The sequence below is a fragment of the Miniopterus schreibersii genome, assembly GCF_964146895.1.
Source record: "Miniopterus schreibersii genome assembly, chromosome: 12".
NCBI classification, from domain to species: domain Eukaryota; kingdom Metazoa; phylum Chordata; class Mammalia; order Chiroptera; family Miniopteridae; genus Miniopterus; species Miniopterus schreibersii.
In genome coordinates, this window is record NC_138112.1 from 24,558,809 (window position 1) to 24,581,833 (window position 23,025).

At 36.5% G+C, this 23,025-nt stretch overlaps 1 protein-coding gene across 1 annotated transcript in view; it reads right to left on the reverse strand.

The window, feature by feature from the left end:
• FOLH1 (folate hydrolase 1) overlaps positions 1–23,025 on the reverse strand; it is a 46,297-nt gene that overhangs the window by 17,685 nt on the left and 5,587 nt on the right. Inside the window, exons 3-8 of the mRNA XM_081154288.1 lie at positions 16,438–16,624; positions 13,113–13,214; positions 6,954–7,079; positions 5,971–6,157; positions 3,147–3,240; positions 61–159 (exon numbers count right to left, since the gene is read on the reverse strand). Of these exons, the coding sequence (XP_081010414.1) occupies positions 61–159; positions 3,147–3,240; positions 5,971–6,157; positions 6,954–7,079; positions 13,113–13,214; positions 16,438–16,624 (795 nt within the window). The remainder of the gene's footprint in view (positions 1–60; positions 160–3,146; positions 3,241–5,970; positions 6,158–6,953; positions 7,080–13,112; positions 13,215–16,437; positions 16,625–23,025) is intronic.

Genomic DNA, 23,025 nt, shown 5'->3' on the forward strand with positions numbered 1-23,025 from the left:
TTTAAAGAACGCAAAGTTTCCTCCCCCTAAAAAGAGTTAAAATAAAAAGAGTCTCTTAACTGTGTAGAAAAGTTTCCAGTAAAGCCAGGTCCCACGTTGTAGGGCACGTTGAGACTTCCTTTCCAGCTGCTGTCCGGTGGTGCTGCTCCACCCATTTTTCTGTTGAACACAAAAGGTATCAGCTGAAGGAAACGTTGAGGTTACAAGTTAAAATATCAACGAACTTGCTTTCTTGGGTGTCTGTCCATCACAGCTTCTGCGAGTCAGCAATGGTGCAAAGCGCTCTGCACCTGATATGCCCTCCAAATCCTCACCGGGACGCGTACGAGGTCAGTGCTGTCAGCCCCACTTCACAGATGCGGAGCACGAGGCTCAGCGAGATCAGGCACAGCTGAGATTCCAGTATTTGTCAAGAATTCAAAGGCTGTGCTACCAGCTTCCCACAGTAAACCATGTGGAAAGTGCTCCCCAGGGCATGCTCTGAGGACACAGCTTGATGCCAAACTTTTCTAGATTTTTCCACCCATCATGCTATTTCTCCCACTGATGAATACATTCAAAATATGTGGATGGCCGTCCTCCATAAAAGCACTTTCACACATGTATATGAGGGAGGAAGAACAAAAGAAAGATTTCACATCAACCCCAGTCCCTCAGAGGTTCACACTTTTTTTTTAATTCGGAAAGGTAAGAGGATTCAGACAGACCAGCCGGTACATGCCACCGGCCTGGTTAACGCTTAGCCGGGGGCCGAGAAAGAGAGATGCCAATGCTTACGGAACCATGAGGGTTCTTGCAGGTCTACACACCCGCCTGCACCGTACCAGGAACATGGATTGGGTTTTTCTTGATTTGAGCATGGAAACTAAGTTTACCTTTGCTAAAGAGCAGGAGATAAAATAATATGTTCAAGACAAACTGGAGAGTGGGAACCATCAGGTTCCTCCTTTCCTGTGCCTGCACACAGGTGCTCGTTCCCTTCCTACGTATTTGAGAAAATGCGAGGAGCTCAACTTGACCTAGAATCTAATGCATGCCCAAGACTAACACAATCGATAAGATTATCTTCTCATGGAAAACGAATCGTAAGTAAAGTCCTGTTTTAAATTTCTCTATCATATAAATGCTTATTTTCCTTTTTCCTATATCACTATGGAGTTTGGCTAATAAACATGATTTAAAGTAATATACTATCAAATTCATTTATCTATTTATAATAAAACTTCACATACAAAGCACCAAGAAATATGAGTGGGCATTTTTCATTGGCAAAAAGCATAATCAATAGTGGAAACAGCAAAGAATTAAGTAGGCAAAAAAGTTATAGAAAGCAAGTAAAGAATATATACACATGCTTGGTTACACATAAAATATTTATACAATGATATATTGTGCACTAATAACACTGAATGCCTTTGGGGTGGAAATGGGTAAAAGGGAAACTTTTTACTATATACCCCTTTGAATTTTAAACTATGTAAATGTATTTCCTTTTACATAATTGCAATCACACTATACACTGTTTTGGCCCCTTTGAATTTTAAACTATGTAAATGTATTTCCTTTTACATAATTGCAATCACAATATACACTGTTTTGAAATCTGCTTTTTTCACTTACTGGCATAGCATATGAATGTTTCTATATCATTAAATATTCTTGTACAACATGTATTTTAATATCATTAAATATTCCTGTACAACATGTATTTTAATGGCTTGAAGCACTTATCATAGCCCGTAATGTATTTGACTACTTATCAATTATTGAAGATTTGTGCTCTTTACAGTTTCCCACTATTGGAAGTAATGCTAAAATCACTTTCATCTTTTAAATATCATGAATATTTAGAATTTATTTATAAACATGTTTACACAAAAGCATAATCCATGGAGCCCTACAAATCTGTGCCCAACCCTGAATTCTAACCCATGCGGTAAAGCTGAGTCCCAAAGAGGAAAAGACCAGGGTGCTATTTCTTAATGGGCCCTTAAACCGGAGAGATCCCCCCTACTCTCTGATGTCAGGCTCCTCACCTGGAAGGAGGGCACCGCACTAGGTTATATAAAGTTTCCTTACAGTCGCTGCAATAAAAAGATGAAGGATATCTTGAACTCCAAGAAAAAGGGGGACTGACTGGCCAGACACTGCGGTCCATAAGCAAGTCTGCTTTCAGAAGCCAGTGTCCTCTCCAGTCTTAAAAGATAAGGCAGAGGAAGGGACACGCAAGTAGAAGAAAGCAGGGCGGGAAAGGGGACCGAGTTCCAACGCCGGCTAAGCAACGACACACTGGGAGACGTCTCAACAATGAAAGCATAGGGGCTAGAGGAATAGAAGTGGAAGCGAAAGGGAAATGGCTCTCTGTGTTATTCCAAGTCCTCCAAGAAGCAGACAGTTAGAGGATTAGATGAGCGAGAGATTTATTAGCGGAAAGGCCCATGAGGAAAATGGCCAGAGATGCAGGGAAGGCTGAGAAAGCCATCGGGCGGCTACGCAGGTCTGATACGGGGGAAAGAGAAAGGGAAGGAGAAAAGGGTGCTGGGTGGTAGCATCGAGCTGAGCAAGGATGTGGGGGAGTCCTGAGCCAACGTTTACCATCAGAAGGGTCTTGGAGGGGTTGGGGGGGGGTGAAGGGGTCCTAATATATGGTGAAGGGAGAAGATGTGACTTTGGGTGATGGGCACACAGTGCAATATACAGATCTTGCAACATAGAAACCCACACCTGAAGCCTATATGTTCATATTAACCCCAATAAATTAAAAAGAAAAAAAAAAATGAGTCCTGTTCTTTTCCATAAGGGCCTGATGTAGTATCCCTGACGCACAGTCACTGACTGGGAGCATCTGTGGGAAGTGCGGCCCTGACACAAACAGGGTGATTGGTATCAAAGCACAGTGGCTGGAGCAATGGATTAGTCATGCCGCCTGCATCTGGAGATCTGAAAGGCTCATTTTCATGGCTGTCACTGACCACATACCAATATGTGAAGAAATTCCAGAACAGACCACTGTTCTATAAAACGGTGATAAAACTGGGTGCCTCACCCACCTCAGAGAATTTCAATATCAAATAATGGAGATAAAAGCCTAAAAGTTGAAGCCTGCCGATAAGGAGAAGTATGCCATCTGTTTCTTACAGACTTACTCCAGGAGCTTCTGCGCATCGAAGTATCCGATCGGGTGAACAGGAATACTTGGAAGGCCAACAGCCTCTGGGATTTCACGTCGATAAGCATATTCTGAAAAAAGATGACCATTCTTCTAATTAAAAATGTAATCCTTTTCAGAATGTTTTCTGTAAGCCATGTTAAACATATTTTCATATTGCATCTACCAGAATTGTTGAAATAAAAAGACAGACAGTTTCAAATGTTAGCCAGGAAGTGGAGCGACTGAAACGCTCAATCGCTGCTTTTGAGGGTGTAAAATTAGAGTCGCTCTGGATAACTCTTCTGAAAAGCGATGTTAAACGGAAATGTGCACCGCGGCACTGCAATTCTGCTTCTCAGTCTACGCCCCAGAGAGATGAAAACATATCATATGCCCGCAAAAAGACCTGCACGAATTGCTCATAATAGCCCCATTTATCTTAGCCGAGTACTGGGCACAGTCCAGGTGTCTGTCAACAGCAGAATGAATGAACAATGGGTAGTAGACAGTCCCACAATAGAATGCTACTCGGCCATTTAAAAGGAACAAATTACTAATACACACAATACCAAGGGTACATTTCAAATCATTATATTGCGTGAAAGCAGCAAGGCACAGAAGAATACATACTGTTTGATTCATTTTATATTAAGTTCAAAACCAGGCAAACTAGCCCTAGCCGGGTTGCTCAGTGGTCAGAGCGTCGGCCTGCAGACTGAAGGGTGCCGGGTTCGATTCTGGCCAAGGGCGCATAGCTCCATTGCAGGCTCGATCCCCAGCCCTGGTTGGGGCGCCTTTGGGAGGCAACCAATTGATGTGTCTCTCTCACATCGATGTTTCTCTCTCTCTCCCCCTTCTACTCTCTCTGAAAAGCAATGGGGAAAATATCCTCAGGTGAGGGTCAAAACAAAACAAAGCAGGCAAACTAACAGTGACAGACATCAGAGAGTGGCTGCTTCTGAGGGGTGCAGTGTAAACAGACCAGAAAGGAGCACAAGAGAACTTTCTCAACTCGTGGAAATGTCCTGCATTTTATATTAACATAGATGTATGCAATTTTTTAAGTTTATTGAACTGAACTCTTAAGATCTGCGAGTTTTAGTGCATGTAAACTCAAATTCAAAATAAAAACATGCATTTGTCATTTCTTTAGATTTAAGAAAAATAAAAGCGATTTTTTTCGTCTCCAAAATTTTAAATTATCTACTAAGAGCTTCACATGATTACAGAATCTTTCTTTCTTATGGGTATAATAACAGTGATATGTTGCATGAAATATGTTTTAAAGTTCTCCAGAGTAATAACAATAAAAACATAAAAAATGGGGAATTAACAGATGAAACAAGATTGAAAAAATGTTAACTATTTCTATCATGCATTATATATTGTTATATGTTATGTATTATGTATAATATAGTACATATAATATGTATGTTAGAACTGTTCCATAATAAAAAGTAAAAAACAATTTTTTAAAAAGAATAGGGCCCCAAAGGGAATTCGCTAAATGTAAACCCCACAGGGATAACACGACTTCCTCCCTAAAATGCCATCATTTAAATTAGAGGCTAATCAATAGAAATATTCCGGTTAATCTCATCTTCTGTTCATAACTTTACCTTTGCATAACTAACAGAGCTTGGGAGAAGGTGAATTTCCTTTTAAAACTTGGTAATAAAAAGGTGACATAATTATGTGATTTTATTAGAACATAATATGTATTGCTCAAAAAAAAAAAAAAAAAAAAATCTATGACAATGTACCAAGTTCCAAAAAGCTTTACAAAGCTAAAGTACATAAGCTTAAGAGGAATCTACAATTTGGTAAAAAAAACAACAAAACAAACACAAAAAACCCAACCACACGAAGAATAAATATGGAAATGCCACAGACACTTTACTTTGGCAACCTATTTTATCCAAGTTATATGCCTCGGTTAGTTTTAAACCACACAAAGTAAATGAGCATAGACTTTTGTGGATGTCATCAAATAGCTAAGCGCATCCAAATGAATTAGCTCCCTTGGTTAATGATCTACAATTGTACAGGGGACGAGTTCAGCACAAGGCAAGCATGCGGGCTCCGGAGCCAGACCCCGCCTTTGAATCCCAGCTCCTCATTTCGTGGTCCGACAGCCCGGGCACACCGCTTCCTTCTAACCTCGTTTTCCTCCTCTGACAAACAGAGACAATACTACTAGCTAGCTTAAAGGACTGCTAACGCATGTGAAGAGCTGGCATTCAGGAAACGCTCCTTGAAAGTTACACTATTGTCTTTACAGAGCAAAGATACAAGAAGTATTTTCTGGAAACTAGGTTCTAAATGTCCCATTTCAGGGGTTTATAGAACTTCTGTTCTACTATCCCATATCCACAACTGTGAAATTCCAAAAATGTGAAAATCATATATTCGAAGAAAATTTACTTGGCCACAAAACCTGATTTGATGTAAACTCATTTGGCAGCAAAATCTGACTTACACAGACATAGGCTATTTATATTACTTGCTGCAAAAATGTTTATATGCTTGCTTCCTGCATTGTCCCAGCCCCTATGCGAGTGTGATGCAATCTATGGCATATGTACTGTATTACTTTTAAATATCTGAAAATGTCTGAGTTCCAAAACCCATCAGGCCCAAGGGTGCCAAACAAGGGATAAGGGACCTGAACCAATAATGTTCAGAATCCAAAACTCTTTATTTCTTAGATGCAAAGAGAGTAAGAAAAAGTCATACTTTGTTGTCAAAAGAAGTCCTTTAATAAAAACCACTTAAAGTGTTAAGTTTCCCATGATGCTAATTAAGGCCTGATCGCTCACCATTGGCTGGGTAACCAGGTGTGAGAGGGTCCCCTGCACCGTTAAGATTTAAGATATTTCCACGCTGGACACCGCCTCCAGGAAGATTCCAGCCATCTGGATAGGATGCCACCCCAGGAGCAAAGTAATCAGCAGGGTCTGAGTACAGGATGACTCCTTTGGCCCCCGCCAGCTGGGCATTCTTAACCTGTAAAACACAGTGTCTCTTACTTCAGGTTGGTTGTTCCAAATATGGTTATATCAATTCTCAAAATTATCCTTAAATAAGTAACTAAACTTTTTATTTTTCATCATTAGACCTACAACTGAGACGATCTCACAGAGAATTGGCTCCCCCCGCCCACTATAAGCTCCAAAGTGTGAGTCCTCAGAGCAGCATATGTGGATAATGCATAGGTTAGCGGTGCGACTACTTGCTGTTTCCTTCCACTAGTCTAGAAACACAAGAAGCAGGCCATATTCCCATTTTTCCTACGTTGAAAGGGCATATCTTTGAAATTTAATTTCCCACGAAAGAGAAAAAATATATACATACACACACACATATATATATGAACAAATCCAGTGACCATAACTTTAAAAACTGCTATGTATATATAAATTGGCTTCTTTCATTAACTATAATAATTTGTTTTAAAATTTAATGTAGTAAGTCTTTTCAAAATTAATATTTAAAACAAAGCTACTGAATCAAGGTTACCAGCCAGTCCAGCGCACACCTCTTTGTAGCCCCTAGGTATAATTTGTAGGTGTGGGGAAAAACCTGCTCTGTTCTCTCTGATCTATCCCACTGGCCACACTGCAATGATCCAGTTTAAAACCCCAGTCTATAAGCGAGTATAGGTGTCCTCCCTATAAGGTGGGCATGCTACCGATCATGAGAAGTTTGTGGTCCTCAGAAAGTTTCAAGGATGTGACTCTACACATATAAGAAACAATATAACTTTATATTTGTGGAGAACAAAAAAAGAGATGATGTTTACCTTATTGCCTCTAAAAATTTTCCCATATCTGGCAATCGCAATCTTCCCAGAGCAATTGATTTTCATATCCCGCTCGAGTTTAAAGAAGTCTTCAGTCCGGGCATAGTTAACATACACGAGATCACCCTGTTGAGATCACAAATGATTTAGCACAAGGAAAGCCGAATACAAGGGTTTTTTTCTGCATGGGGACTGTTTCACATCTTTGAAATAAGGGAAGAGGCAAGAGCATACAAGAGGGTCAGAAAAGGATGAGCCTCAAGTGAGAGATTCGGGGAGAAATGAACTTGAGTCCAGAAGGCAATTAGCTGGGTTAGAGACACAGGAATTTAACAGTAAGTTATATATATATAATACATACATATATCCTCTAAGTGGCTATAAAGCTTTAGAAACATTCCCCAGGGGGGGGAAATGTATATAAATACACACACTGCTGCACCCAATTTGAAGGGTCCAGGAACCCTGGGGTAACAAGCCCTCGATGACAGTTTTATTCTCTTTGAAGTATATTCAGAAATAGTAGCTTAATGAGTCTTCACAACCACCAGGTAGAGAAGAAAGGTCAGGTAATATCACTGCTTTACAGGTCTGGTTTCACATCATTAGTATGATTACGTGCAAGTCTTACAACATCTCTTGAGTTTCAATACAGTCACGAGCTACAGAATGACATTGTGGTCGACAAGGGATGGCACATACAGCGGAGACACACCATACAGCCCAGGTGTGTGGTGGGCTCTACCACTTAGGGTTGTTGAAGTGCCCTCAACGGTGTTCCCACAATGACGAAATCGCCTAACGATGCACTTCCCAGAACATGTCCCAAGAGGCATATGACTGTACCCTCATTTGTAAAATGGCTGTTAGATTACATCAATATTCTCCAAACATATTTTGCTCACCCACTTCCTACACTGATTTTGAAAAACAAGATTTTTAGGTTGACATCTAAAATTTTTTTATCACGCCTTTATGAGCTGCAAATAATGCAATTTCCAGCATATTATAAATATTAACATTTTTGAAGCAACTTTATCTCACTTTTTATGTGTCCAATAAAATTTATACTATTATGATTTACTACTCAACATCATCATATGAAAAATACAGGAATACACTCTTCTCTTTAGTCAGGATTTTATCATTACTTTTCCCCCCTTGAACTTGTATTCTGTCCCTCCTCCCCCCAAACATTCTCCTCTCAGGTAAAATATATTTGTGCTGGGCCCTGGCATGTACTGCCCAGATTTCCTTCAGTGAGAGGATCTTGCTCCAGCTGCAGGGAAGGCTCTCTGCAGACAGCCTTCCGTTGTCAGCCCCTTGCTCAAGGTCAGCTACAGACAGCCACCTTGCTCAAGGTCATGTCCTTTTTGAGGATGCCACACATTCAATGACTGATTGATGTGGAAGTATTAAGATCTGGATATCTTAGTCCAACCCAGGACCATTCTGAAGGGCAATTCTGACTCCAGAGCTGCCCATCCTGCAGCTGAGAGGTGTCCCTGAGCTGGTATTGAGGTGAAACTTTTACCTCTGCTTAATTCAGCTTCCTTCCCCTCCCTGCCAAAAATATTGATCCCAAGAGAACACTCCTTAATTAACATCTAGCCTGTTAAATTCCATTTCAGTTTCTGGGTATGCTTAGAAGTCTTTTATTAATCACTGAAAAACTTCCCTTGATTACGAATATATAAATTGAATTTTTAAACATATGTATTTCCTGTGACAGGCTATAAGTGTTATGAAAATCCTTCAGAAATAAGTTAATATTATAATTATTAGTAGTATCCAATTGAGTCTAACAACATCATTACGAACTTTTATAAATAAAACAAGCATAAAATTGTACTTGGAATATATATCTCTTAATGCTATGGAATGTTAAAACATTAGGCCATGGATCTGGATCTGCAAATGAATAAACTATTGCTAGAACGAGGCAGGACTCAGTATCAGTTTTGTTCACACCTCCTGTTTTTAGACATAAATTCTCAGAAACCTTAGGATAGGCATGAAAAAAGTTTTGCTATGAAATCTTCACTCAATTATTTAGATTCCTTCCAAGTTACAACCCCAAAATCATACACTGATCTATTATCCACGTTAATTCTAATCATACCAGCAGGAAACTCAATTAGGCTCATCTTTAATTTCATTCAATTGCAAATCATTTGATTTGCCAAATCATTTGTTACCCAGCTATTAGAATCTTTCACTATCCCTCCTGTTTTTGTTTGGAGCCCCAGAGATTTTTTACAACTCAGAAATATGTTTTATATTGTTTTAGAATGGGTGGGTGATGTCTTTCATTAATAAAATAAGAGATCTCACCACAGGATAGTTCTCAATTCCATTAGAGAGTATGCTGAGAAATTGATGATGCAACTCATCTCTTTAAAATGATCTTTTGCCTGCCTTTGGAAAGCCTTCACACATCCTCGCTTGAAGCCCCTGTCCTGGATGATAATTTTATTTTGGCTATTGTTTGCTTCTCTTTGACTACGTTTCTCATAGCACGTGCACAACAAATTTGTAACAGATACTACAATAAAGCTGTTTCCAAGCTGATTCTAAAATTTGACAAATTTTTTGCAGACGGATTATTTTATTATGCACTCAACAATGTTCTAGAAATTAGAGATATGCCAAATCCTTGTCCTTGAAGGAACTTACATTCACGTGGAGAGCAGAGATAAGATAGTAAACGATAAAATTAATAACTAAGTAAATTATACAGTATATTAAAAGGTAATAGGTGCTGTAGAAAATTTTTTAAAAGTTTAAATAGAGTAGGCAAAGAGTGAACCGGTACTGAGGCGGGATAATTTTAAATAAAAAGAAGTCTACTGAGAAGGTGACATTTGAATCTTAGCTTCAGTAAAAGGATTACTTTTAGCTCTTTTATTTCTTCCCAATACCAGTGCAGTTAATGCACTATTAATACAGTTAATGCACTATTCCTGATAGTTCTGTCTGACTTATCGATGTTAGCCCCCTCTGGAGTTCACTCTCAATCCATCTGTGAATGCAGAGCAATTAACCAATCTGATAGCAGTGAATTTTGTTTTAGTGTAAGTGTCCTACTTGAAATTTATCCCTATTTAATATCACCAACTTTGGGGAGATTACTTCTTTAAATGTCTGTAAATTTTGGCTATCTTTTGATAAATCTGCAGTCCTCACAAAACAAATTAAAACAGAGATGGGACTGAAAAGGACATTAGTTTTAAAAGGACAGTAAATTCTGAAAATGAAAACAAGTGGGATAGATAAGCAAGTCGTCACTGTGAGTTAGAAAAAAAGCTTTGTTTTCAGACAATGACCTTGTGAAATTTACACTGCACCATTGTTCTGTAACGGAATAAATACAATCTTGCACTGTTAGCCTAGAATCTTCCAGTTCTTGCAAGCTTCCATTTTCCTGCTCTTATTAATAGAGACAGACTGAGAGGCAAGGCCAGCGGTTCTCAAAGCACAGTTCTTGAACCCTCAGAGTCCACATCACCTGGGACCTCGGAAACAAACTCTCAACCTTCACCTAAGACCTGCTGAAACTCAGGGGTGGGGACCAGAATCTGAGTTTTACAAACCTTCTGGATTATTCTGATATGTGCTGAAGTTTGAGAGCCCCCTTGATTAGACTATATTTTTGGATATTGTCAAATAGCTAATTTCAAATAGGCTAAAGAAAAACCCAGTATTTCACACTCCAGAGGATTCAGGTGAAGATCCAAAACTTACTGACAGGGAAATGCCTTACACATACATACAAACATACATAATTTAAAAAGGAATTAAGACTCCACTGGTTGGGCTACAGGGGATTCAGTGAAGCGCACCAGCCAGCAAACTCATCTAATATTTCAACACAAGTAGCAATCCCATGCAGAATCGCATGCGCCTTCTGTCTTCCCATTAATCTGGAATAGTTTGTCTACCTGAAAAATGTGAGTTAATAATCTCTATGGCTCTCTTATGAGTAGAATAATTCTGTCAAAGTTCAAAAATTATTTAGGAAATTTTACTGGTTATACAGTAAAACCCCAAACTAATGCGGGTATAATTTTCTCCTTATAAACATTGTCTTCCCATCCAGAAATACAGTTTCTTTACACATAATATTTTCACTGCTCGATAAATTTCAGTGATTTTCAACTAATTCACACTCATTTAACTTTAAGATTTTTAAAGTGTATTCTATATTTTATGGCTTTTAAAAATTTATTTTTATGTCTACTTTAAATTAAATTTGTTATATTTTCGCTATTGTGTACTATTTGTGTACACACACACATATTTAACTCCAGTCTGGTAATATTAATGCTATTTTTATAATAAAGATGTATTTAGTGCTTTTTTATATTCCACTTATACAGACATATCACTATAAATAATGAAGAAGGGGATTAATAAAGAAGATCTAAAGCATATAAACATAATAATTAGACAATATCAAAATTAAACATTTATTTTAAATAAAGGGCAACATAGGTAACATGAATAGGTGAAAAATTAGAAGATATTTGCAATATTTAAACCAATGTGAGATGAATAAAATATTTAAGAAAAAATATTTCTGATTGTTATATCCCTTATTTCTATCTCATATCAATTATAAATTATTAAATAATTGCAAGCATTCTATTTATGTGCTAATTTTAGGGAAGTTTTTTCTAATATTATATCATTAGGTATAACATTAATTATTCATTTGAAGTAAATTTCATATAATCAATATTATATGAAATTCTTAGAATATTCTTAGAATATTCTTCTAAGTTTGTGATTTTTTTAAAAAATATATCTTTATTGATTTCAGGGAGAGGAAAGGAGAGGGAAAGAGAGAGAGAGACAAACATCAATGATGAAAGAGTCATTGATCGGCTGCCTTCTGCATGCCCCAGACTGGGGAATGAGCCTGCAACCCAGGCATGTGCCCTGACCAGGAATCCAACTGCCATCTCCTGGATCCTAGGTCGATGCTCAACCACTAAGCCACACCCAGCCAGGGAGTTTGTGACATTTTAAAATTATAAATAAGTTAATTAACCAAATACATTTAAAAATAATTTTTTAAAATATGATTTTTTACCTTACTTATATGGCATTACCTGATGTTAAATTGTCCTTATAAATCCTGATTGGTGAAGATAGATTTTTAAATATCAATTTAATTCTAAATACAAACTTTTCACCAGGATGTTTCCAATAATAGCCCAAGCTCTTACCTCTCTATTAAGTGAAACTCCAATATACCCAACTGTCAATTAGCAACTTCTTGTGAATATATCCTAAGCACCTCAAACTCAGTATGTCCAAAATTGATATATGTCATGTTAAATATTATAGTAAGAGAGAGAACTTGTAAAAAGATACTAATACATTATATTCAACTCTTTCAAATTTAGCTTTCTTATAAAAAACAAAATACTGTGCAAAGATCTGGGGATTGACTGCAAAATTTCAGATGACTGTTATGCACAGCGCTTTACTAAATAAATCACATAAAAGTTTCTAGAATAGACATTCATGCTCTTCATTTGAAAATGGCAACAATACAATTATTTGAATTCTTTGAAAATTACTCAGTGCTAAGACGTAGTATTTTCATAAAATAGAAATAACTTGGCAATAAAAAGGAACAAACTTCTGATAAGTGCTAAACATGAATCTCACAGACTATGCCTAATAAAAGAAACTACACACAAATGATTACATGCTATACAATTCCACTTATATGAATTTCTAGAATAGGCAAAACTAATCAACAGTGGCAAAAAAAAACACCCCCAGAAGAATGGCTGCCTTGGGGTGTGTGGAATGGATTGAGAAAGGCCATAAAGATACTTTCAGAAGTAATATTAATAGTCTATATGTTGATGGGGTTTGAATTGCACAGGTATAGGCATTTGTCAATGTCAATAAATGTACATTTTGGATTTATGCATCTCACTAAAGTAAATTTTATCTTAAAAAGCATTATGAACACAAAATAATAAATGTTCCTTTTTCTTACTAAGAAATTCTAGTTCCTTAAATGTGGAAAAGGGTGAATTTGGATTGTATCAAAAAACCTTCTAATGCTCCTTTAATTACTGCCTGGATGTATGAGAGGTTTTTGGTTGTTATTTTTATTTTATTGCATTGGATTTTTACCTCTGGCATTCCTTGTGGAGAGAAAGCACTATAAGGTGGCACAACATCTGAAATATTTTCATATCCTGGAGGAGGTGGTTCCAACAACGATGTGTTGAAAATCTAGAAAAACAAAATACAATAATCACAAGTGAGTCAGGTCAAGTTTGAATACTACAATCAAGGATAAGTGTGTATTATCTTTTCTATCACTGGAGGGTTAATCAATCCTTCAGTATTTTGAGAATACATATCAAATACCTAGCCCTGTGCTAGCAGCTGTGAGGCTTTGGGAGATGAATAAATTATAGACCCTGAGAGGATCTATAAATACCAGCTTTTGATTTAGGAGAAAAATTTTATTCCACAGATAAAATAACATTGTATGGTAATCGTAGTCATTTACAACAATGCAAAGATAATTACTTAGGAATAAGTTAAATAGTAAGTTCACTTCAATAAAAAAATTACATTTTGGGGGGAAATCCATATCTGATAGTATCTAGATATATAAACATTCACTCTGAAAATAACTAAGAACATTGAACAAAACACAAAATATTATCTTCTCAATTGTATCACTGAATTGAAAAAAAACAAAAAAGGTTAGGAAAGAACCAGAAGCCAAAAAATAACATGAAAGCAGGAACTCTGAGATGAGCACTAAAACCTGTTTTTCCCTTAGCTGGATCTCTCAAAGCCTGGGACTCCGCGGGAGGGCAAAGGGGTCAAAGTCCAGAGCCCGGCCAAACAACAGAGTCTAACAAGAGATCTCTGCATAAAAGCTGGGTCTTCAAAAAGCAACATCCTTTAGGGTGAACAATCAACTAGAAATAAACCTGTCCTACAAAAAGTGATGTCTGTGGCAGAAGGGGAAAAATTGCCCAGGGGGAATTCATAATTCTATAATTATGTAATTACTCATATACATACTTAGGCCACTTACACTTTTTTATTATATGATGTTTACGCTTCCTTGGCGTCCCCTAAATGCTTCTTTTTCTCCTTCCTTTTTTTTTTTTTTACTGGTTAATTTTATTAGTTTTATTTCTTTTTGTAGTTTGGAAGCTGAAAAATCGGATTCTTACTTAACAAAATTACAGCAAGTATCAAAATTTATGATGAACACATTAAAAACATCCCCCTGCAGTCAAGGATTACCTGCTATCACCACTTCTTTTCAGCCCTATGCCAGTGCAGGGGTACCAGGGGTGATGGGAGTTGGGGGGTGGATCTGGGCTGACATTACATTGTGCTAACTGAGGCTGTCAGAACCTAACATAAAACCAAATCGACTGCTACCCTCCAGACATTCTCACACTTTCATAGTTCCCATAATTTCTCCGGGATCCACACAGAGTACAAACTCGTCTCACTCACTGGGAAAGATTATAAAAGAAAATATACTAAATTGTGATAAAAATCCATCTAGAAACAGAGTCACTACATCAGCAAGTCTTCCAGCCAAGGGAGCACTCAAGCTTGTCTCACTTGATTTGCCTTTGTATTAATCTTCAATTTTACAGCACTTCTGAGAAAGTGGATTTTAAAGCAAGTGTATGAGTTATTCTAACAACTAGAAAAAGTTTCTTAAAGTCAAGGAAATATTTTTGGGGGGTTTACTTTTTTCAAAGGTAGAGTATATACCAGTGAGCACTGCTCACTTTCCAAAATTCACTAATATAGCTTCCAATTAGCCATTCTGAGCACAACTAAAACAATTTTGGCTTACAGATTTCTATTTCCTCGCTATGACAAAAAAGTCAAGATATAGTTCAATCTACATGGTATGTTATCTCTACATAAACAAAGGTAAAAGAATGTGTCTGTATGTATTTAAAATATTTCCAAATCTACAAAACACTAATATCTGTTGCCTGTGGGAGGAGGTACTTGTCTGCTTTGAGCAGAATAAAAGTTTACAGTTTACCATGTATCTCAGCTATGAATAGTCAGTCACAATTACTAAATAACACTGGGAGACGGGGAAACGGTAAGAGAGCGTTTGCAGTTAGGACAGAGGGATGAAAATGGAGCTGAACTGTCAGGATGTCAAAAAATGATGCCTGAATCCGACACCAACAATATAAGCATGCTATTTAAGGAAACAGAGGTAAACATGAAAAGAACCAACTCACGGGTGAATAGTGATTGCCTCAGGGAAGGGGGAACTAGGAAGGAAGCAAGGCACTTTGGAGACTATGTGATTCTTTATGTGCAGATGTAACTTGGATAAAAACATAAATGAAAATAAACTAATGATATAACTTTTAAAAAATTAAGAAACATTAGGCAACTAACTCCATTCAGGAAAATCTCCCAAATGAAACTTCTACATGATATGCTTATGTTGTGTAACAGGCTTTAGGAATTGCATAAATGTTTTTAATGGCAAAAATAATGAAATGGAATAACAAAAGCTAAGGTAGTAAAAATTGGGAGTTGAAGAAGGGAAGAAGGACTGAAAGTCTGCTATCTTCCTGAATGTACACAGATAATCCTCAAATTTTATAGATCAGGACAGAGGTTCAAGCATATGTATATCTTTAACATTATCAATACTGGTCAAGCTTGATCACTGATCAAGCTGGACACACTTGAATATATATACAATTTAGAAGCCCCAACTAAGAAATGGACTGAAGGAAGCAATCTAGATTGAAGGGAGCTATTTTAGTTAGGTATAGTAGCTCTAAAACTAAGGTATGCTAACTCACAATGAACATACGAGTCCTGGGCTTTCATACTGAATATATTTCATGACAGGAAATATCTCAATTACTTGTATTGTCTTCTCTTTCTTACGTATGTGCTCTACTTTGCAAACAAGATTGTAAATTCTTTAGACTAGATATCATTCTACAGACTTTCTCTCTACATGCTCTTCCCCTCCAAATGTCCACATCCGAGTTCTGGGTACAGAGTTGACACATGACCATACAAGACATAATTGTTAAAACCAATAAAGCCTGCTGGATCAAGTTGGACATTGGGTCTCTGAATTTCCTAGCAACCTCAAACCTATGCAGTATCTTTTATAGTCTGAACCTGTCAAAAATATATCTATTTTAGTTGCTTGGGAGCTTACTAATATCTCTTAAGTTAGTGTACAATACTAAAAAATAAAAAATAGCAATTGTTATCAAACATTAATTTCTCAGAGTCTTTCCAACATCACATTAAATTCTAAGCACAAGAAAGTTGATATTGGTAATGAAATATTAAAGGCATCATTCATCAGTTTCAATAATATTGATTTCCATCAATAATTTGAGTTGTATAGTGCATTTTTTCATAGGAAGTACTTGAAAAGGATAGGGGAGTTTCTTTTCTAAATTTTTTTTACCTCATTTCCGTCTTCATCAATTATTGAGATATAGTTGGGATGAGTCTTATTTGGATAGGACAACAGGACATCATAATGGGCTAACTCAACAGAATCCAGGCCAAATTCTTTCCACTGGGATTGAATTTGCTTTGCAAGCTGAAAGTTTTGTTCTGTTCCTGCTAAATGTGGAATCCGTGTAAAATTGCTGGTGAACAAAAGTTGAAAGTGGTTAGAAATTAATGTTTAGTCAGCCTTTATCTCAAATCAACATCCAATTAAGGCAGATTGACATAAAAATACTTTGAAACGTGATACATTAAAAAAGGAAACTGGTAGTATTATTGCAGCATACAGATTTTCAAAGCGTATTTTGAAATTTTCATGCTCTAACTTGAACTCATTCAAGGGAAAAACTAGAGAAACTGATCTGTGTAAAGAACTGTTATGTGCAACCCTACGGACATAATCCTGAGGAGTTGATGAGGAAAGTGTCATATTCTTTCCTTAAGAGCCACGACTCTTGGAACTTCCATGGAATTGCTTGTTTTTATTTCACTGTGCAAAACATTTGAGAGATAAAAATATTTTCATCCAAAATACCAAGCTGTGACATGCCAAGAATTACCGATAATTACATTTATTTTTAAATATTGAAAGTTACAGTCAAGTGAGAAACCTTTTGATTAGCAACCCTTTATAAAGTGTCTTCATTAATGAATTATCTGAACATATTTACACAGGCTTAATTTGAACCTCTTGCGCTCTATCATGCATAGTAATACACTTAAAAAGCAATGATGAGAATTAGTTGGACCAGGAATATCTTTAACAACTAAACTATGTGAACAAAATTTTGTCTACTAGGTATAATCTTCATGAGTAGACTAATTTTTCATTTAATACGTTTAGATACTGATGTTTTTGTTTAAGTTTTTTCCTCCTGGAAATTTGTTACTTCCCTGAAGATTCAGCTCATTGGTATTTTCAACTTAAACTCCTTAAAGGGAAAAAAAAATTCTACATGTCAAAGCATCATATATTATGTAAAAACTTTTATTTATTTCTAGCTCATTCATTTCTTGAACTTCATGAATTTCTGGTTCTAAATATGGAGGTTTTACTAAAATCAGCACTCTTCCACCCTTATGGAAATTTACAAAAATCTAATAGGCAATATGGCTATGATGATCCTAATTTCAAATGTTTAATTCTACGGTGTTTTTGAACTTTGACGTAAAAAATCAAAGGCCAAGAAAAATAACTCAAAATTTAAAACAAAATTCCTGTGATTAATGTTTATGCTTATATTAAAATAAATTGTGTTTATAAAAATAGTATTAAAATCCTCATTCAGTACATTTTTAAGGGCTTAATACCTTGCATAGGATTTCTATTCTGTATTTTCTTTCTTTTTTTTAAAAAATCTTTATTGTTGAAAATATTACAGATGTCCCCCTTTTACTCCTATTAATCCCCTCCACCCTGCATCCGGCCCACCCCCAGGCCTTCCCCAGACCAACACACAGACATTGATTTGGTATTCTGTATTTTCAAAATATAGTAACAAAAGAGCACAATTTTTTCATTGAATCTATTGGGGTGACATTGGTTCACAAAACCGTACAGGTTTCAAGTATACAACTCAACAAAACACCATCTGCACACTGCATCGTGTGCCCGTCGTCCCAAGCAAAGTCTCTTTCCATCCCCATTTCTCCCCCACCCTCGCCCACCTCCACCTACCCCCAACCCCTCTTCCCCTGTGGCTATCACCACACCGTTGTCTGTGTCTATGTGTTTTATATATATATGGGGTCTTTCCGCTTAATTCCTTCACCTTCTTTCATCCAGACCCCCAACACCCTGCCCCTCTGACATCTGTCAGTCTGTTCCAGTATCCATGCCTCTGTTTCTCTTTTGTCAGTTTATTTGGACTCCACATATAAGTGAAATTATATGGTATTTGTCTTTCTCTGACTGGCTTATTTCACTTAGTGTAATAGTTTCCGGGTTCATCCATGCTGTCACAAAAGGTAAAAATAATGTTTTTTGTTTGTTTGTTTGGGGTTTTGTTTTGTTTTGTTTTGCAGTCAAGCAGTAGTGTCCCATTGTGTAAATGTCCCACAGCTTTTCTATCCATTCATCTTCTGATGGGCACTTGGGCTGTTTTTGGATTTTGGCTATTGTAAATAATGCTGTAATGAACATAGGGGTGCATATATTCTTTCAAATTAGTGTGCTGGGTTTCTTTGGATATTTTACCAGAAGTGAGATCACTGGGTGAAGAGGCAGTTCCATTTTTAATTTTTTGAGGTAACTCCATACTGTTTTCCACAGTGGCTGCACCAGTCTGCATTCCCACCAGCAGTGCACAAGGGTTCCCCTTTCTCCACACCCTCGCCAGCACTTGTTGTTTGTTGATTTGTTGATGGCAGCCATTCTGATATTCTGACAGGCATGAGGTGACGTCTCCTTGAGGTTTTAATTTGCCTTTCTCTAATAATTAGTGATGAGCATTTTTTCGTGTCTATTGGCCATCTGCATGTCCTCTTTGGAGAAGTGTTTATTCAGGCCCTTTGCTCATTTTTTAACTGGGATGTTTGTTCATTCAGTGGGCTCTCTTTTCCTTTTGTTGATGGTTTCTTTTGGTGTGCAAAAACTTTTTAGTTTGATGTAGTCTCATTTGTTTTCTTTTTTTTTTGTTTCCCTTGCCTGAGGAGATGTGTCTGCAAAAATACTGCTACGGGAAATGTTTGAAATTTTACTGCCTGTTTACTTGCAGGATTTTTATGGTTTCAAGACTTACATTTAAGTCTGTAATCCATTTTGAGTTTATTCTTGGGGATGGTATAAGTTGGTGGTCTAGATTCATTTTTTTGCATGTACATGTCCAATTTGCCCAGCACCATTTATTGAACAGATTGTTTTTATCCCATTGTATATTCTTGAATCCTCTGTCAAATATTAACTGACCATAAGAGTGTGGGTTTATTTCTGGGCTATTTTGTTCCATTGATCTATATGTCTGTTTTTGTGTCAATACCACAGTTTTGATTACTGTGGCCTTGTAGTATAGTTTGACATCAGGTAGTGTGATGCCTCCAACTTTATCTTTCTCAAGCTTGCTGAGGCTATTTGGGGTCTTTTTTGATTCCATATAAAATTTTGGAATATTTGTTCTAGATCTGTGAGATATGCCATTGGTATTTTACTAGAAATTGCACTGAATTTATATATTGCTTTGGGTATAATGGACATTTTAATGGCGTTAATTTTTGTATCCATGAACGTGGTATATGCTTTCAGTTATTTGTATTTCCCTCAATTTCTTTCTTCAGTATCTTATAATTTTCCGAGTACAGGTCTTTTACCTCCTTGGTTAAATTTATTCCTAGGTATCCTATTATTATTCTTTTGCCATATTAAATATGATTGTTTTCTTAATTTCTTTTTCTGATATTTCATTATTGGTGTATAAAAATGCCTCCGATCACCCCAGTGATCATGTGGCTCGTGTACCAAAGGGTCACAGGTTTGATTCCCAGTCAGGACACATACTCAGGTTGCAGGCTCTGTCCATGGTAAGGGCATGTGTGGGAGGCAACCGATGTTTCTCACAAAAACGTTTCTTTCTCTCCCTTCCTCTCTCTGTGGAATCAATGAAAAACATACCCTCAGATGAGGATTTAAAAAAATGCCACCAATTTCTGAATATTAATTTTGTATCCTGATACTTTGCCAAATTCATTTATTAGATCTAGTAGTTTTTTAGTGGAGTCAAATAATGAGTTTTACTTCTGCCTTTCCAATTTAGATGCCTTTTATTTCTTCTTGTCTGATTGCTATGGCTCGTCTTTCAGTACTATGTCGAATTAGAGTGGTGAAAGAGGACATTCCTGTCTTGTTCCCAATTTTAAGGGAAACACTTTTAGTTTTTGCCCATTAAGTATGATGTTGACTGTGGGTTTGTCATACATGGTATTTATTATGTTGAGATATGATCTCTATTCTCACTTTGCCGGGAGTTTTTTCATAAACGGGTGATGGTTCTTATCAAATGATTTTTCTGCAGCTATTGATATGATCATGTGATTTTTATCTTTCATTTTGCTGATGTGGTGTATCACATTTATTGATTTGTGAATATTGTACCAACCTTGTATCCCCACTTGGTCATGGTGTGTGATCTTTTTAATGTATTGCTGGAACTAGTTTGCTAATATTTTCTTAAGAATTTTAGCATCTATGTTCATCAGGAATACTGGCCTCTAATTTTCTTTCTTTGTAGTGTCTTTATCTGGTTTTGGAATTCAGATAATGCTGGCCTCATTAAAAAGTTTGGAAGTCTTTCCTCCTCTTGAATTTTCTGAAATAGTCTGAGAAGGTAAATGTTAGTTCTTCTTTGAATGTTTGGTAAAATTTACCTGTGAAGCCATCTGGTCCAGGACTTTTGTTTGCTGGGAGTTTGTTTTATTACTGCTTCAATTTCATTAGTTGTAATTGGTTTATTCAGGTTTTCTGATTCTCCCTGAATCAGTTTTGGAAGATTGTATGTTTCTAGGAATTTATCCATTTGCCCAGGCTGTGCAATTTGTTGATGTTGATGTGTAGTTGTTCATGATATTTCCTTACAATGCTTTGTATTTCTGTGATGTTAATTGGTATGTCTCCTCTTTCATTTCTGATTTTATTTATTTGGGTCCTCTTTTTTTTTCTTGATGATTCTGGTTTAGGGTTCATCAATCTTGTTTATCTTTTCAAAGCAGCACTTCTTGGTTTCATTTGATCTTTTGTATTTATTTTTTTAAGTCTCCATGTCATTTATTTCCACTGTAATCTTTATTATTTCCTTCCTTCTACTTACTGTGGGAAAAGAGCACAATTTTAAGAGGCAGCTGAGAAGTCTATTCCTTCATCAGTGTATAACTGTCTGCAAAGAAAACAGCCAAACAGCTAACATGTTGCTATTTTCTTCTATATTACACAGATCACAAACTATGACATAATTAAAGTGGATGCAGGTTATGCCTATTTCCTGTTACAGCTATAACTTTGTCCCTAGAAGCAAGAAGAGTTATGAGGAGTCTTGAGCATGCTCACATTAAAAAAAAAAAAAAAAAAGAGAGAGACTTTATTAGACTTTGCTATAATGAGTGAAATTTCTTGTAAGTTTTGTCATTACCAACTAAGATCCTGAAAAAGATAAGTAGAAAAAAGACTTTTTTCCAAGGATAAATAAATTAATCAGAATAAAATCAGATAAGTGGCTTATTACAAGTTTTGTACCTAACTTATGTAATTCTGGCCATGTCTTAAATTTTTCATTTGTATGTGGGGAGACTGTAGCCACCTCACTAGTTCTCAAGGATTTGAGGCTCAATTAGATAACTGATAATAAATAGCAGTTTTTACATTTTTTTGTTGTTTTAATCAATTGAGAAGTATGTCACAAGTAATTTGTTGATCTTACCAGAATATCAATTTGTTTTTTAACCCTCGCCTGAGGATATTTTTTTCATTGCTTTTCAGAGAGAGTCGGGGACCGGGGGGGGGGAGAGAAACATCAGTGTCAGAGAGACATAACATTTGGTTGTCTCCCAGAGGCACCCCAACTGGGGGTAGGGATTGAGCCTGCAACCGAGGTCCGTGCCCTTGACTGGAATCAAACCCAAGACCCTTCAGTCTACAGGCCGATGTCCTAATCATTGAGCCAAGCCAACTAGGGCAAGAATATCAAATTTTTTTAAAAAGTAATAATTTATAAATTTAAAATAGCTAACAATTTGTATTGGCAAATTGGAAATCTGGAGAGTTCAGGAGGCTTCTGGAGATTCTGCAGTCCTTGGAAAGATGAGTGGGGGTTCTCTTAATCTCTTCCTTCTGTGTGTTAATGATAAATGTTCTTGAATTCCAAACAGTTAGAACAGCGTGGTCACAGAGAATAGGCAAGAAGCTGACTGCTTCGAGCTTGCTCAAGTGTCAAAATAAATAAATAAATAAACAAACAAACAAAAGGCATTCATTTTTCTTCTTTGCTGGTCAATCCATGCCACAGGTTAGGAAAGAGAAGGAAGGAGGGACTACAGCTCTAAGAGTAAACATCAAATCTTGCCAGACCTCCATTTTCATTATGCCTAGTTACAGTGAAATAGCAAGAGGCAGAGGAAGGATTTCCAAAGTTTGAGCTTCAGGGTCTTCCAGTTGAAATGGCCCTTCCAGAGACCTAGGAGGTGCCCCAGCGAATTTTTACTCAGTTTCAATTCTCTCAAAATTAACATAGGCACACGTGTTTATGATTATGTGTGTACACACCTATGCATATATATGTACGTATATATAAAACTCTCTTTTATATAAAATTATAGCTTGTATTCGCTAAAGAACTTTTCAATTACTATAAGGGACTTCAAGTATTTTTTAACACATTCACTAAGCAAACATGTTTTAAAAAAAGGGATTTATGCTTTGAAAAGCTAAATATTCTAATCAACTATATATAATCATTCTATATAATATTCTAATCAACTATATATAATCATTCTATATAAGGATTTTATTTTAGTTGCTTTGCAAATATTTTTTAAATTTACTCATTTACCTCTTTGG